Source organism: Phascolarctos cinereus, unplaced genomic scaffold (genome assembly GCF_003287225.1).
Source record: "Phascolarctos cinereus isolate Bilbo 61053 unplaced genomic scaffold, phaCin_HiC Scaffold_7;HRSCAF=346, whole genome shotgun sequence".
In the NCBI taxonomy this organism is placed as follows: domain Eukaryota; kingdom Metazoa; phylum Chordata; class Mammalia; order Diprotodontia; family Phascolarctidae; genus Phascolarctos; species Phascolarctos cinereus.
This window is the reverse complement of record NW_027556180.1, coordinates 58,061,208-58,078,407: the sequence shown is the minus strand read 5'-3', so window position 1 is coordinate 58,078,407 and position 17,200 is coordinate 58,061,208. Positions and strand designations below refer to the sequence as shown.

Below are 17,200 nucleotides of genomic sequence, written 5' to 3'. Positions count from 1 at the left end.
GACACAATTCCATGAGGAAATCAATCTGGATTCTGAAACTGCCCATCCTGGAATCATCTTGTCCATAGATATGAAAACATCAAGAGAAAGAGATGCATGGAAGAAGATAGATTATGCTATGGAGAGATCCGATCTATGTGTCACTGTTCTAATACCTCAGAGCTTCATGTCTGGGAAGGAAACATTATGAGGAGGTGATTGGGAGGATAGAAACAGTTCTGCTTGGGGATGCTGGCCTTTGTAAGACCCCTGAAAGGAGAACTGGAGAGGAGATGTTTCACCATCATGTTCTCTTGGATACTAGCTTTTGAGTCTAAGAAAAAATAAGTATATGGTCTGCATCATGTCTGGGACCAGCATTCTCTTAAGAGAGAAGTCTACAAAGTGGACATCTTTTTTGAATTATGAGGTAGGAGACATAGTGTTTTGTGATACAAACAGAAGATGCCGAATCTATATATTCACCAACTCCTTTTTAGGGCCTCTCTGGCCTATCTTTTCCATTGGCCTCTACTCTTAAGAATGAAAATCTCTAGTATCAGAGCATGACTATGACCATGACACTTGGCTGGAGACTTCCTCCAGGGAAGAACCCAGTCCTTGACCCCAATGTATGATTATTTTTTCCCTCTATTGTGATATAGCTTATTTTGAGAGCAGGGAGAAAGTTGTCTTATTTTGAAATTTTCAGACAATGTACTGTATACTGGGGGAGGTCAGCATAAAATACGCTGAGTGACAGAAAATGCTTAATAAATTATATGAATTTAGAAGATGTGAGAAATGAGGAGACTGATTTCCAAAAGACATGGATGAAAAGAACAGTGACACACCAAAAACTCTAAAGTAAATGTAACAAAATTATAAAGATCAAGCAGGACTTAAATAGAGATTTATGAAAGGACAATCCCAAACTAGCCTTTGGTGGAGGTCCACAGGTGTTATACACTGCATATATTTTTGCCTTTTCTCAATGTATTGATCAGTTATGCTGATTTTTCTCCTCTCTAAAAACCAAATAAACCACTATTTGTCATATGGGTGGCTCTCAGGGAGCGAAGGGTGAATACATGTGATACTATGGTAATGTAAAAAACAAAAGACATCAATGAAAATTTTTTTTTAAAGACATGAAAAAAAATGTACTTGAACTAATGCAGAATGAAGTAAGCAGAATCAGAAAAACAGTTTATACCCTAACATCAATATTAGAAAAATGAACAATTTTGAAGACTTTCATAAATGGATTAAAAATAAAATGAATAGAACCAGGGGAACAATTTATACAATAAGAACAACACTGTAAAAAACAAACAACTCTAAAAGCTATACAGACTATGATCCATACAGTGACTGTGATTCCAGATGACTGATGGTGAAGCATGCTATCCATTACAGAGCTGTGATAAACTTAAAGTACAGAATGAGACATACATATTTTTATATAGCCATCGTGAGAATTAATATTTTATTATGCATATTTTTAAAATAAATATTATCCCCCAAAAAGCAGAAAAATAACAATGTATCAGTTAGATTTTCTTCTCATGCAATGCTTAAATGAACCACATAGATATATAGGATACACATAATGCTAATATCCAGAAATTTTTCCCCAGGTCTGCTAGGGGCACTTCCAGGTCCAAGAGGTCTTCCTGGTTTACAAGGTAAGATGTTCTTCTCCCCTAAATCTCACATCTTATATTTTCAAGAAATAGCCTCCAATTGTGTATACCTGATAAAATTCTTGGGGGGTTAAGGGGAATGGGAGAGGATTCTAGACCTGTGATTTCATCAGTACAGGTAACATCTAACAGAGAAATTCTGCCATCCAATCAAATGGCAACTCAACTGTAATTTACAGCTTGGAGAATTTCCTGGGGACACTGAGGTTAATTGACTTGTTCTTGGTCACCCAGCTGGTATGTATCAGGAGCATGTCTTCCAAACACCAAGGCCATCCTTCTATATGTTACACCAGGTTGTGGGTAGTCTTACTCTGATATGCTTAAAATCAAAGTACTCCGAATAGAAATATTGGACAGTTGAATCCCATGCATTCAAATATAAATTATCTTTACCATCACAGAGTATAAAAATTCAGAACTGTGATTCGACTACTAGTGAGATGAATTTCGTGTGTCTTGTTCATACATTTATTAAGCATAAGCCTATGTTAGATGCTCTAGGAGATACAAAGATAAGTAGGATATGGTCCCTACCCTAAAATAGTGCTTAGAATTTTAACAATCTGAGGCTGCAGAATACAAATTACAAAATACAAATACAGCCACTGCTGCTCACTAACATAGAATCCTTACCTAGTCTAACCTCTTCATTTTAGTTAATAAGAAAAGGAGACCTAGAGAGTGTTAGTAGTCTAGACAAGATGTGAAGAACCCTGGTCTCATCTAATATTTTACCAATATGACCATGAAAAGCCTAACAATGGCTCCTGGATGCTTGCTGGCTGATGGGTAAAACATTATTGACATTGTCCAGATTCATATTATCATTAGCTATGGAGCATCAAATATCTTCCACCTTATCAAGCCCATTTCCTGCCCCACCTAATTGTTTCTTTCTCTCTCTCCCCTCCTGGTACAACACAAAGGTAGAATGCACGAGGAATGAAAAAGCTATGTTTTGTCCAGGTCACGGACTAGGGAGAAAGCATGATAATAGTACTTGACTGGAGTCAGGACTCAATGACCCAGGTATAAGTTCAATTCTACCTCAGACTAGCTGTGTCACCTTGGGCAAGTCACTTCACGCTCTCATGCTCAGTTTCCTCGTCTATAAATGAAGGAGCTGAGGACTGTTCATCAAGATCCCTCCGGGTCTAACCTTTATGACCAATCAATCACCAAGCATTCACTAAGTGCCAATTATGTGCAAGGCGCTGGGGATACAAAGACAAAAGTGAAAGCCCCTTCCTTAAAGACAACTTGAAAGGGGGATCAGGAGAATACCTAAAGACCAAGTGCATGGTAAACTGCGGGGAGGCGGCACTAGCAAGATGAGAGGGTTCCCATAGAAGGTGGTTCTTGAGCTGAGCTGAGGGATTCAAAAAGACATATCTGAGGAAAGAGTACATCCCGGGCTCTGGGGACAGCCACCATAAGAGCATCATGCTGGGAGGTGCAATATCATGTACGAGGGACAGTAAGATCAATTTGGCTGGGCTGGACTGGACTTTGTGTGCAAGGGAATAATGCCTAATAGCTCAAAAGCTATGTGGGAACCAAATGGTTACGGGATGTAAGTGCCAAACAGGAGTTTATATTTGATCCCAGAGGTTACCATGAGCCACAGGTGTTTACTGAGCCCCTAGGGGAGAGACCTACACTTTAGGAAAGTCACACCTGCAGATATCTGCAGGATAAACTGAAGAGAGGAGAGAATTGAAGCAGGGAATCCTATTAGTTGGCTAATTGAATCACTTCTTGATAGTGGTTATCATGCAATCATAACCAGAGGAACATTCTGAAAATCAACCAAACCTTCTTCTCTACAGGAGACAAAGGAAATGAAGGAAGGCCAGGGTTACCTGGCATCTATGGTATAAAAGGTGTGATGGGAGATGTGGGACCAATAGGCCCCATTGGCATGACTGGACCACCAGGGCCACCAGGTTTTCCTGGTGCACTAATTCCAGGCCAAAAAGGAAATCAAGGTCCTCCAGGCTTGGGAGGAAATCCAGGTATTTGTTTTTACTTCTAAACATTTGGGGGGAAAACCAAAAAATACAACTATGTGTCTAACTAATGTCGAGATGATGTTTTACCCCAGAGATTCTCAAATGTTTTCATACTGGGGAAAAATCACATAACTACCCTGATTTCATACTGGGGGAAAATCATGTAACTACCTTGATTGACTGAAAGGCCCATGGCTCCCCACTAGCTCTACAATACAGCTATGTACTATTTCACTTGGTGATCTCAACAGCTCCTATAAATTCCATAACATTTCTATGCTGATGATTGTCAGATCTACTTCTTCAGCTCTAACCTCTCTGCTGACCTTCAGGCTCATCTCCAGCGCCTAACAGACATCTCAAACGGGATGTCTTGTGTTCATGTTAAACTCAACATGTTCAAAAGGGAGCTCATTATCTTCCCCCAATTTTGCATACCAGGACTGGGAGTCCTCTCTCTCCCAGTTCCAGCGCATTACCTACACCATCACTGGTCTGACGCCACCCAAACTCAGACCAGTTCTCTAAATCACCTCTCCATAAAAAGGGAGTGAAGTCAGCATTTACATGTTCCTTGAGGCATCTTGCCTTTGGAAATGCACATGGAGATTTTAAAAATTAAAGACTTTCTCCTCTAACACACACATTCCAGTTCTTCATATCAATTTGTTTTCAACATTTGTTCATGTGATTTGTAAAATCTAATGGAAACCTGCAAATGAAAACAGAGAAGACTAGAAATGTTTTCCTATCATTCCAGCCACTGCACAGTGAGTGGCATCTTTTTAAAATACTACCTTAAATGAATGGTCAAGAATCATTTTCCATTAAAAACAGTCATTTGTTTTTCTGTCTCATCAATAATATTGTAAAAATGTATAATCAGATAGTTTTAATTCTGATAAATAAAAAATTAACTTGGAAAACAGTATATAAATTGCACCTGATGTTCAGAAAAAAAGCTTGAATCAAAAAATGTAGTGTATGAGACATTAACTTTGACAATTTTCTCCCTGAAAATAAATACTGAAAGCAATTTTTAAAAATAAAAAGCCCTAAAAAAAATTTAAAAAAATAAAAAGCCCTAATACAATACAGTTCTCTTCCCATGCTTTATTTGGTCATAGAAATGACCTTGGGTCCTTAAAGATGACACAATGGAATACAGGCTCCAGCAAGTCCTAGGAGCTAGAAAGGCTTCAGATATGAACCCAAATGGAAACTGTATATACCTGTTGTCTGATGGCCAGAGAACTTCATCACCATTACACAAAAGGTGGCAATTTTTACCTCTGCTGCCATAAGTGGAGATTTCCATCTACGATGGTAAAGGGAGTATTCACCCTGATGAAGCCACAGATCCATGAAGTATGGAACATATAGATTTTCCATACTAATAGGAGTAATGAAGAGATTTTTTTTATATTGACCATCAACAATTTTCTACAGGAAAAAAAAATAAATGTAACTTTTTTTGGCTAGGTAACAGGGTTAAGTGACTTGCCCAGGGTCACACAGCTAGTAAGTGTCAAGTGTCTGAGGCTAGATTTGAACTCAGCTGCTCCTGACTCCAGGTCTGGTGCTCTACACACTTCACCACCTAGCTAGCCCCGTAAATGTAACTTTCAAGGGGTCTCCTGTATAGCAATCACTGATATTACTGGAGAACCTGACTTCTGACAATATTGACAGACTATGTGTAAATTTAGGTGATCCTGGCCCCCCAGGCCCACCTTGTGAATACACATCAGGAATAAAAGGAGAAAAAGGTTTCCCAGGAGACCCTGGGCCCACAGGTCCAGCAGGAACCATAGGAGACCCTGGGCCTCCCGGGCATCTGGTAAGTCAAGAAAATTATCTTTAGTGGGTTTTTGTTCCTTTTATACATTGGACACAAAAGCATTGTAATCAGCTTAGTAGAGGAAGCAAGAGAATTTATCTAAGGACCATCTGTAGTTGCTTTTAAGCCCTGTGCCTCAGGAAAGGAATGTTTCAAACGTGTTCATATAATCAAAGAAGAGTTGGATACATATCCTAACACCTTAAGCTGAACATATCAAGCCATCCTCACCATCTTTCCACAAAACCTGTCCCCTCCTACTTTTCCTGTCTCTATTTAATGATACCACGGTTCTCAGCATCACATAGGCAAAAACCTCAGAATCACCTTTGACTTTCTTTCCCTTTCCTCTCACCCCATTCAATTATCAAATCCTATCAATTCTGTCTCCTAAAAAATCCCTTCTATACTTCCCTTCCTTACCATTTTCACTACCAGCACCCTAGTTTAGACCATCACTTACGGGAAGGGGAGGGAATAGGCATTCATTGAGTGCCAACTGTGTGTGCCAGACACTGCTGAGTGCTTTACAAATATTACCTCTTTTGATCTTCACAACAACTGAGCAGGGTAGTTGTTGTTATTATCCTCATTCTAAGAGTTGAGGAAACTGAGGCAAACAGACTTGCCTAAGATTGTCTGGGACTGGATTTGAACTCAAGTCTTCCTGACTCCAGATCCAGCACTCTACCCACTGTGCTGCCCAGCTGCCTTGGCTATTACAGCAGTCTACTTGGTCCCCTCCTTTTTCCAGTCTCTCCCCACTTTCATGTACCTAAATGTACACTTGGCATCTCTGCTGCAATAATTTTCAAATGGGCAGACCTCTTCTGATAAATCACATAAATACTGAAAGGCCTTTAGTAGCTCCCCACTGGCTCCACAATGTGGCTATACACTGTTTCACCTATTATTGTTCTCAATAGCTCCCATGATTTCAATAATCATTTCTATGTTAGAGATTGTCAAATCTACTTGCTCAGCCCTAACCTCTCTGTTGACTTGTAGGCTCACATCACCAATAATAGACATCTCATACTGGAAGTCCTGTAGATGTCTTAAACTCAACATGTCCAAAAGGGAACTTGTCATCTTTCTCCAAATATCCTCCCCACTTCCAAATTTCCCTATTACTATTGACGAGTCCCGCCATACTCCTGGTCCCCCAGGCTCATAACCTAGGGGTCATCCTTGACTCCTTACTCTCTCTCTCTCATCCCCCATATCCGACCTGTTGCCAAGGCCTATCAATTTCACCTTTGTAATCTGTCTTGACTATGCCCCCTCCTCTTCTCTGACATTGCCACCACCCTGCGTAAACCTTCCTCACCTTATGCCTGGACTATTATAACAGTGTTGGTTGGTCTCTCGGCTTTCAAGTCTCTCCTCATTCTAGTGCATTGTCCACTCAGCTGTCAAAGTGATCTTCCTAAAGCGCATGTCTAACCATGTAAGCTACCCCCAAACCCCAGTAAACTCCAGTAGCTCTCCATCACCTCCAAGATCAAATATAAAATCCTCTGTTTGGTGTTCAAAACAACCTGACCTTTCCAGTCTTCTTACACCTTCCATCCTTCCATGTACTCTTCAATCTAATGACATCGGCCTGGCAGTTCCTCATATAACACTCTGTCTCCGAAATCTGGGCATTTTCACCAGCTCTCCTCCTTGTACAGAATGCTCTCCCTTCTCATCTCCTTCTCCTGGCTTCCCTGACTTCCTTCAAGTCCCAGTTAAAAATTCCACCATCTAGCTAGAGGAAGTCTTTCCTGATCACCCTTAATGCTAGTGTCTTTGCTCTGATTATTTCCTATTTATATGGTATAGTTCTTGTTTGTACTATCATTTGCTTGCTGTCTCTCCCACTAGATTGTGAGCTCCTCGAGAGGAGAAACTGGTTTGGTGTTTTTTTACCTTTCTACGTTCCCCCAGCACAGTGCTTGACACAAAGTAGGTGCTTAGTAAGTGTTTCTTGACTAACACTATTCCTTTTCACAGATTCTAAGATCATTCTGCCAAACTGGACTACTTGATACTCCCTGAACTTGCCCTGTCCTTCTGCATTTGATCTTTTGTACTCTATGACTGACATATAAACCCCCCATACTCTACTATCTCTACCTGTTAAAACACCATTCATCCTTTAAGGCCCCGACACCTATCTTATTTCCTCCGTGAAGCTTTCCCTGAACACCTAAGTTGAAATAAATACCTCTTTGGACATTTCCCAAGCATTTATATTTCATGCTGCCTTATATTTGTGCATAATAATTGTTATTTATAATGTATATGACAATATATAATACAACATATTACATATAATATAATGTATATAATATAGATTATGTATAATTTATAATTATTATTTGTATATAAAAAATTATAATTGTTGAGGGAGAGTTGGTGCATGACTTTTTGTTCACATAATTATCACTTAATGTAGCCTCTGAGGCTGAGATGTAACAGTATGGATCAATCCTCTGCCGCTTAAGCTAATTTTGACCTGACAATTTTGGCAAACAAGAAAACAGAGGCTCTCCACCAGCCAACACTGTACCATCCATACAGGGAACCATCAGTTACAGCAAATGGAGAAATTTCAAATACTATGGATAAGCTCACTTACCTTGGCAACATATTTTCCAGGGATTTTCACACAGATGATAAGGTTGACACACGCGTTGCCAGAGCTAGCTCAGTGTTTTGGAGGCTCTGAAGGAAAGTGTGGGAGAGAAGAGGTATTAGACTGCCTACTAAACTGAAGGCCTACAGAGTTATTGTGCTGACCTCATTGCTGTATGCCTGTGAAACCTAGACGATACACCAGCGCCATGCCAGGAAACTGAATCGTTTCCATTTGAATTGTCTTAGGACGATTCTGAAGATCTCCTGGCAGGATAAGATACTAGATACTGAAGTCCTTTCTTGAGCTGAACTGACAACATTCAAACCCTTCTGCAGAGAGGGAACTCTGATGGGCTGGCTACATTGTTGAATGCCAAACATATAGCTGCCTAAAAGACCATTTTATGGAGAACTCACACAAGGCCAACACTCAATTGGAGGCCAGAAGAAGCGATACAAGGACACTCTCAAGGTCTCTTTGAAGAACTTTGGAGTTGATTGTGAGACATGGGAGACACTGGCACAGGACCACCCAGCATGCCCACATCAAAGAAGTCACTATGCTCTATGAGCAAAGTAGAATTGCAGTAACCCAAAAGAAACAAGAGATGCACTAACTTAGAAACCTCTCCACTCCAAATGTTTCACATGGATTATTTATGCTTGACCCGTGGCAGAGCCTTCCAAGCTCAGATTGGTTTGATAGCAACAGTCAGACACCCTGTGCCTTGACCCTAACACAGTGACGTCATTTTGGTGGTCTTTGAGCATGAGGGACAACAGCCAACCATATTTGTGCATGTATCTTATCTCCCCTCCTATGCGTGTTTCCCCCAAATATTTCACATCTTCCCCCTTTCAGGTATCCTAAGAAGTGATCATTTAATCCCTCCAAAAAATATTGCCTCAGGGGCAGCTAGGTGGCACAGTGGATAGAGCTCCAGCCTTGGAATCAGGAGAACCTGAGCTCAAATCCAGCCTCAGACACTTGACACTTCCTAGCTGTGTGACCCTGGGCAAGTCACTTAACTCCGACTGCCTCACCCAAAAGGGAAAAAAAGGCATATTGCCTCCGGTACAGACCTCTTCCGTGTGTATATATGGGCTAGTATGGCTGTTCTGCCTGTATTTTTCTGACTGCCATTGCTGCTTCCTCATACGTACCCCGAACACCGTGATGACAGAGCCCAAAAGTATTAGTTCCACCATCTATGATGGAGAAAAGAGTTTTTTATAGAAATCATAGCAGATCTTTTCCATTTTTCACTTGCTTGTTGTCTTCCTGCCAATATCATACTTAAATGTCTTATGATCATTTGGCTTTTTGGGCTTCAAGTTTTCTATCACTTTTGCTCTTTAGTCACTTACGAAAAATAAGCGCTTTTAAAAATGTTTGTTGACTTGAAATAAAAATACCCCAAAGATTATCTACTCTACACTAGCCTCCCACACAACACAGCAATCCTTCATACAACTTCCCAGAAAAGTGATTTTTTTAGCTTCTACATCACCATTTCCAGTGTTTAGAGTTCGGTACCTCATACATTATCCAATTAAACTTGGAAACAATTCTGATTATTAGAAAATTCTTCCTTATATTAGGCTAAAATCACTTTGGCAGCTATGGGAAATGGATTGTAGTAGAGAGAGACTTAATCCAGTGAAACCAATCATAAGGCTAAAGTAATAGTCTAAGTGTGAAGTGGTAATGGCCTGAACTAGGGTGGTGGTCGTGTGAGCAGAGAGTCAGAGGTAGAAGTGACAAAATTTGACAAATGCCTGGATATGGGTGGCGATGAGGAGGGCACAGATGTTGTGGACCTAGGTAACCAGAAGATTGGTGGATCCCTCAATAGTAATAGGGAAATAATAAGGGTGGGTTTGGGGGTGGAGGGAGACAATGAAATCTGTGAATTTGAGATGCCTGGGGAACATCCAGTTAGCAGTTGATAGTGTGGGACTAGAGCTCAGAAAAGACTAGGGCTGGATATATACATCTGGATAGGGATGATCTAAAGCTGATCACTGAACCTTTGGAAGCTGATACGGTCACCAAGTGAAAGACAGGATAGAGAGAGGAAAAAAAGCCGAGGACAGTCTTGGGGATTACCTGTAGTTAGTAGGTGTGACATGAAGATCCAGCAAAGGGACTGAGAAGGCAAAAGAACCAAAAGAGAGTAATGCCATAAAACTCCAGAGGAGAGTTGATCCAGGAAAAGGTAGTGAGCTGTGTAAAATGCTATGGAAAGATCAAGAAGAATGAGGACTGAGAGAAGCCACAATAATACATTTCACTGCACTATCATCCAGTCCATACTTTTCCATCTTAACAAGTATATCATGAAAGATTTTATTGAGTGCTTTGCTGAAATAAAGATATATTATTTTGTAAGTCTCCTGATCTATTACTAGTTTACTAACCTTATCACAAAAGAAGATGAAATGAGCTTTTATTCATTTATTCAACAAACTTAAATACCTGCAATGCACTGTGTTAAGTGTTGGGGGGCATTTTTAGAAGATTAATACAATATAGTCATTTCAGTCAAGAATTTTATAATCTAGTGAACATTTTTATAATCTAATAAAGAAGATAATCTTAATGAACTCATCATGGCTCCTAGTTATCACCACTTCGTTTTTTCAGGTTTTGTAATCTATTTAATCATCTATGCTGGAATTGTCAAAGACCAACATTAAAAGCACTGCTCTGTAGCTTCCAGTACTTCCGTGTTTGAAAATTAAGATGGTTCACAGGATCATAGCAATTTGAACTAGAAGAGACCTTATAGGCTATCTAGTCGAAACCCTTCATTCTACATAAAGACCCTGAGGTCCAGAGAGGTGAAATGTTCTGTAGGTCATAATGGCAGAGCTGGGATTTGAATTTAGATCTTCCAGCTTCTTTCCATGGCATATTTGGCTCTAGTCCTCTGCCATCTCTGCCATTTTCGGTAATCCTTCAAAGATTGCCTACAAGGCAATGTATGTACTTGTCTCTTGATACAGTTATATCAAAAGTTATTTCCAAACCTTGGAACATGTCACCTGGGTCCTAAGACCTGAATTCAATTAAACCTTCTGAGTGCTCAAGTCCTTACTATTTCTTCATCAATTCTGAGTTTTCATTGTTTCCTAACCATGACTATTATGCCCTTTCCAATAGGAAGATCATTCCCCTTAATAGAGAAGAAGCAAAAAAGCAGCTGAGTAATTCTACCTCTTCACTGCTCTAGATGAACATTACATCATCTGTCCTGAGAAGATGGCCTCTTCCTGGCTCAAACATAGCTTTAAAAAGCTTTTTAAATTGTTATCTGTTAGCATGTTTTTGCATGTCTCATCTCATTACTTCCAACCAGTAGCATTTTCCCAGAATTCATTTTAGCTATATAGTGAAAGAAATTGACTAATTATTGCTTTGATTAAAAGCCTCTGGGAACTTCTTGTTCCAATCTAAGCTACTTGGCAGTTTGGTATCTATTCAGTACTCGTGTCTGAGACTTCCAAATTCCAATGACTTCCCAATGCCTCTGGAATCATACGTAAACTCCTCTGTTTAGTTTTTAAAGCCCTTCACAAATTTGCCCCAACTTATTTTCCATATTCATTATACATGATTACTATCCCTCCAATGCTCTAAAATCCAGCGAAACTGAACTCTGATCCTCCCCCAGTACACTCCACACCTTTTCATTGGCCTACTGTTCACTCTGTCTGCCCCTGGGCCTCACTAAAGCCCTCTCTTCCTTCAGGATACAGCTCAACAATAAAACAAGTATTTTAAAGTACCTATTATGTGCTAGGTGTCAAAGATACAAGTATAAGATTGCATTCACTCTGCATCTGAGGCCCTGTTCTTTCCGGACTCCTGGGAACAAGATGACCTCCCCCCCCCAGATTAAGCACATGATCTCTGATTTTATCACCATTCTGCTGACTCAAGCCTTAACTGACAGCACCTCCCTTAGTTTCCCCTTCCCTTTGATCAGAGGGCTAGAGGGTAGAGTACCAAACTCCTCCCGATGCTTTTCTTTATAGAAAGGAGAAACTGGACTTCTGGGCTTACTCCACTCCACATTTGCTGCCCTGACTGGTTTTTTTCAACTCTAGGGAATAAGATGGGACAGCTAGGTGGTGTGATGGATAGAGTACCAGACCTACAGTCAGGAAAACCTGAATTCAAATTTAGCCTTAGACACTTACTAGCTGTGCAAGTCATTTAACCTTGCTTACCTCAGTTTCCTCATCTGTAAAATTAGCTGGAGGGACAGCTAGGTGGCATAGTGGATAGAGCACTGGCCCTGAAGTCAGGAGGACCTTAGTTCAAATCTGGCCTCAGACCAAACACTTAACACTTAACTAGCTGTGTGACCCTGGGCAAGTCGCTTAACCCCAATTGCCTAAAAAAAAAAAAAGCTGGAGAAGGAAATGGCAAACCACTCCAGTATCTCTGCCAAGAAAACCCCAAATGGGGCCACAGAGTCAGACATGATTGAAATGACCCAACAACAAGGGAACAAAATGCCCCTGCCTAGTACCCCCAGGTATCTCCTCCAACCCTGCTGTCCTGCCTCCTTTTGCCCTTATTAGACTGTAAGCTCCTTAAGGGCAGGGACTGTCTTTTTATTAATTGTATCCCCAGTATTTAGCATAATGCCTAGCACATAGTAGGAGCCTAATAAACATTTCTTGGATTTGGATTGGATTCTAATGGGAGAGACAAGCACGTATAAAATGAATAAATACAAATATATGCAAATTAATTACAAGGTAGTTTTAGAAGGGGGTATGGGCAGTTGGGGAAAATTAGGTATGGCATCATGTAGAAGATGATGTTTAAGCTAAATCTTCAAGGAATAAAGAGACTGACTATGAGGTGGAGAAGTGGAGATAAGATAATATCTTCCAGGCATGTGATGCAGCCAAAGGTATGGAAACAGGAAATGAAGTGTTATGTGTGAAGAAGAAAGAAAAGACCAATGTGGCTGCAACACAGAATGTGGGAAGTGTAGTAATTAATGTCAAATGATGCTGGAAAGCTAGATTACTGTATAGGGTTTTAAAAGCTAAACAGAAATTCTATTTTGTCCTAGGAACAGCAGGAAATCAGTGGAGTGGAGGGAGTGTCAAGGTCCCATCTGTTATGAGGTTGTTGTGATAATCTGGGGGAGAGGTGATGTGGGCCTAAAGCTATGTGAGTAGAGTGAAGGGGTTGGCTGTGAGGAAAATGAGGTAGAAACAGTAAGATCTGGCAACTAACTGGCTATGTGGATGAAGGCATCAAGTATAACACCAAAACTACAAATCTGGGAGACCGAAAGGATGGTGGTGCCTTTGACAGATATACATTAAGCCTTTTCTGACCTGGTACCAAACGACTTTGAATTTATTTGTATTTATTCTGTATATACTTATACAGGTCTTTGTTGTCTCTTCCCGAAGAGTGTAAGCTCCCTAGGAGTAGAGATTATTGCATTTATTGTATTTGTATCCCCAGTACCTGGCATATAGTAGGTGCTTAATAAATGCTTGTTGATTGACTCATTGATCATTTTAGCACCTGTCATCCCTAAAAATTGGCAATGTCCCTAGCTCCTTTTCTATCCCAGGTTTCCCATATTTCCTGCTCCCTCAACACTCCCCCCATACATACACAATGTAAACTAATACCCCTGTTGGCTTGGACATTACCATTCCATCTGTTATATCACCTTTGTTATAATTACAAACACAAATTGTAATTTTTAATCTGGCTAAATGTCTGCTTTCATCTGTAAAGCATCCACATCCAAAAAGTTATATCTAGTAGACTTCTGAAAATGCTGTATTATAATAATATTAGTACATATTATTATATACAATATAATGTATTATATAGTTATATATGTAATATATTTTACAATATATAATAATATATTGTAATAATATTATATTAAACATACTACATTGAAATTACAAAGAATGATTTTCTTGATGAAAAACCCCTGTCTCTGGAATATGTCTGATTAGCCAAGGGACTGGTCTGAAATAGACAAATTATGCCAACCTTTACTGCCCAACTTTCTCAGTATTATATTGTATTTTACTATCTACCTCAAGAAGAAAACTTTATGACAACATTTTGATGTAGTAACTCCTCTGCAATTACCTTGTTTTAAATTACAGGGAATGCCAGGTACCCCAGGTTTTCCAGGTTTTGGAGGGGATCCTGGATTTCAAGGATTTCCTGGCATGACAGGTACTTGTCTAAATGTCCTCTGCACTGCTCTGGGGGAACAAATACAATCTCCAATTATAAGCTGATGACTAAAGTTCCCAGATTCAAAGCTTTGATGTAGGGGAAATGCATATCACCATGAGAACAAAATAAAAACAACTTTAAAAGTTTCAGAAAATAAACAAGGAATCTTTCATTGATAGCAAACCTTTGAGTGCCATGACCTTTATATGAGGTTGTAAGGCAATGCATTTGTCTTAATGATCTTGTCCTATCCAGTTAATTCCCATAGTATTTTCTTTGTAAATCAAGAAAGTTTTTGCCATGCAAAGAAGAAATATTTAAGTAATAAGTTCACCTAAGGTGAATGGAACCAAAAAAATAATGAGTTGTAGAAGACAAGGACATTTGAGATGGGTTTCAGAAGGCAATAGAAAGAATTTTCAATCTAATCTTTATACTGACCCTTTAATGCAATACATTAGCCAAAAATCAGAGGAGAAGATCTGAAAAGCTTTGCTAGACTTGACAGCCAAGATAGTTCACTTACCTTCAAAGAATTCCTAGCGCCAACCACTTCCCTCTAAGCTTAGAAAATATTCCAGATACTATAGAAGGTGCCCACTTTTAGGCTTGCTGAGGCTGCATGGTAGCCTGAGTGTTGGACTTAAGTCAGAAGGCCCAATATTCAAATTCCATCTCTGACAATCTCTTGTTACGTGACTATGGACAAGTCACAGTCTCTGTGAGCCTCATTTTTCACATCTGTGGAATGAAGATGATTGCACTACTTTTATTTATCATCATATAGTATAAAAATATTAAGCAACTTAGTGAGTGAGGGTTGTTGTAAGGATTAGATGAAGTAGGGTATGCAGTCTGCACACCTTAAAGCAATACACCAATGTCAGTAGACTATACAAGAAGTCCTGAGGAAATCTTCCCAAAAGAATTGCTGAGGTCAATACTGCCAACTTTGTAGAACGAAGACAATTGTTCTCTTCCCTAAGCTCCTAGATAAGCCACTGGATCTTCCAGTCAGTCCCACAAAATGTTACTGTTGTTTTGTATTTTTTGCTTGGGAATTTTTAATTCAAAAAGTTAAGGACAAAAAGATTTCTTCACGCTGAATATTTCATTAAGATGGCAACTTTCTGAACAATTGTACCAATTCACCTTCACTATTAATGTTATATTTTTATTGTGTTGTGTTTTTGTCTCTCCCCCCTCAATCCTGAGAAGCCATGTGGCATAGTGACAAGAAAACCAGCTTCAGAGCCAGAAACGCCTGGATTCTGGTTCTGCTTCTGACCCAGAACTGGCTGCTGTGACTTTGGACACAGCCTCTAAGCCAGAGGTATCAAACTTGCAAGGCCTGGATGCCTACAACATTCCATGGTACTGCCCAAACCAGATTACACTGTAATTGGGAAATATTTAATAAAATAAGTAAAAATGCAGTGAAACATAGATAATATCACCTTTTAAAACTAAGCCAATGTGCAGTGCACAGGGGTTCTTATCTATGGATTCTTGGCCCTCTATTCTATGAGTCTGACACCACTGCTCTAGGCAACTCTCTAAGATTATAAATTGCAAAGAAGGTGCCACCCTTTTTGGCAGGAGTCACTTTACTTAGGAATTCTCTATACCAGCAAAATCACAGGCCCAGTCCCTATTCCTTATTTCACTCAAGACACGTACTTATTTCCTGAAAATTGCATTCATTAACTAGATGACTTAAAGTGAGCATATTGTTCATGGTGTCAAACTCAAACAGAAGTGAGGGGCACTCAACTGTACATAAGGATCCCTGAACCTACATATTGACTTAGAAAACCGCATGTTATCAGTGCTCTATTGTATTTTTATTTATTTTGTTAAATATTTCCCAATTATAGCTAAATCGGGTTTGGGCCACAAAGCAAAAGCTAATACCTCGGCTCATGATTCAGGGATCTTCTTATCCTCAGTTTACCTGTGTCAAAGGCTAGAAACAAAAGTGGAACCTCACCATTTAGCAAGTTTAGGTAAAAAGCAGATAGGGTTTACATTTACTCTCAAGGGTACTAGAAAGAGATGTCCTGCCATACCCGTATTCGGTAAACCTCCAATAATGATGTAAGAACACTGACAACCATAATATCTAAGCAGTGTCTCTCACCAGGAGATAATAAGTATATAATAATAAACTTTTAATGAGGCTTGGCTTCATAATGTCTCTATTCTAAAATTTAAAGAAACTGAATTGGTTTCTAAATTCAGGAAATTAGTTATTAAGAACCCCTTGACCTACAAAATGAGTTTTTTGTTGCCTCTTCCACTTTGTGCATCTGCATATAGCTTGGCCAAGCATGTGATTAGACTGGAATCTTCATCAAATGTCAAGATTAGAAACTTCCTCTGAATTGACAGAGTTTAGATCATGTCACCTCCAACTCTTATTCTGGAGCCATGCCTCAGGCAGGATACATAATAATGGTTCTAATGTTAACCTCTATATCTCTAATCTATAGTCTCTATGTAGAGCAGGGACTCTTAACTCAGTGTCAGTGAGCTTGTTTTGTTTTTTCATATTCTGATAACTATATTTCAATATAGTTTCCTTTGAAATCCTTATGTATTTTATTTCATGTATTTTAAAACACGATTTGCAGAAGAGTTCGTAACCTTCACCAGACTGCCCAAGAGTTCTATAACACAAAAAAAATTGAGAACCTCTGGTTTAAAGTATATCACAAACCTTAAGGTAGAAGTGGCTTGAAGCCATTACCCAAAGTATAACGACTATATGATTATTATAAATTTTGTTTTT

General features: G+C 39.4%; 1 protein-coding gene across 1 annotated transcript in view; it reads left to right on the top strand.

The window, feature by feature from the left end:
• Positions 1-17,200, top strand: part of COL4A3 (collagen type IV alpha 3 chain) — a 175,015-nt gene that overhangs the window by 140,476 nt on the left and 17,339 nt on the right. Inside the window, 4 exon segments of the mRNA XM_020970941.2 lie at positions 1,620-1,667; positions 3,518-3,703; positions 5,410-5,540; positions 14,334-14,406. Of these exon segments, the coding sequence (XP_020826600.1) occupies positions 1,620-1,667; positions 3,518-3,703; positions 5,410-5,540; positions 14,334-14,406 (438 nt within the window).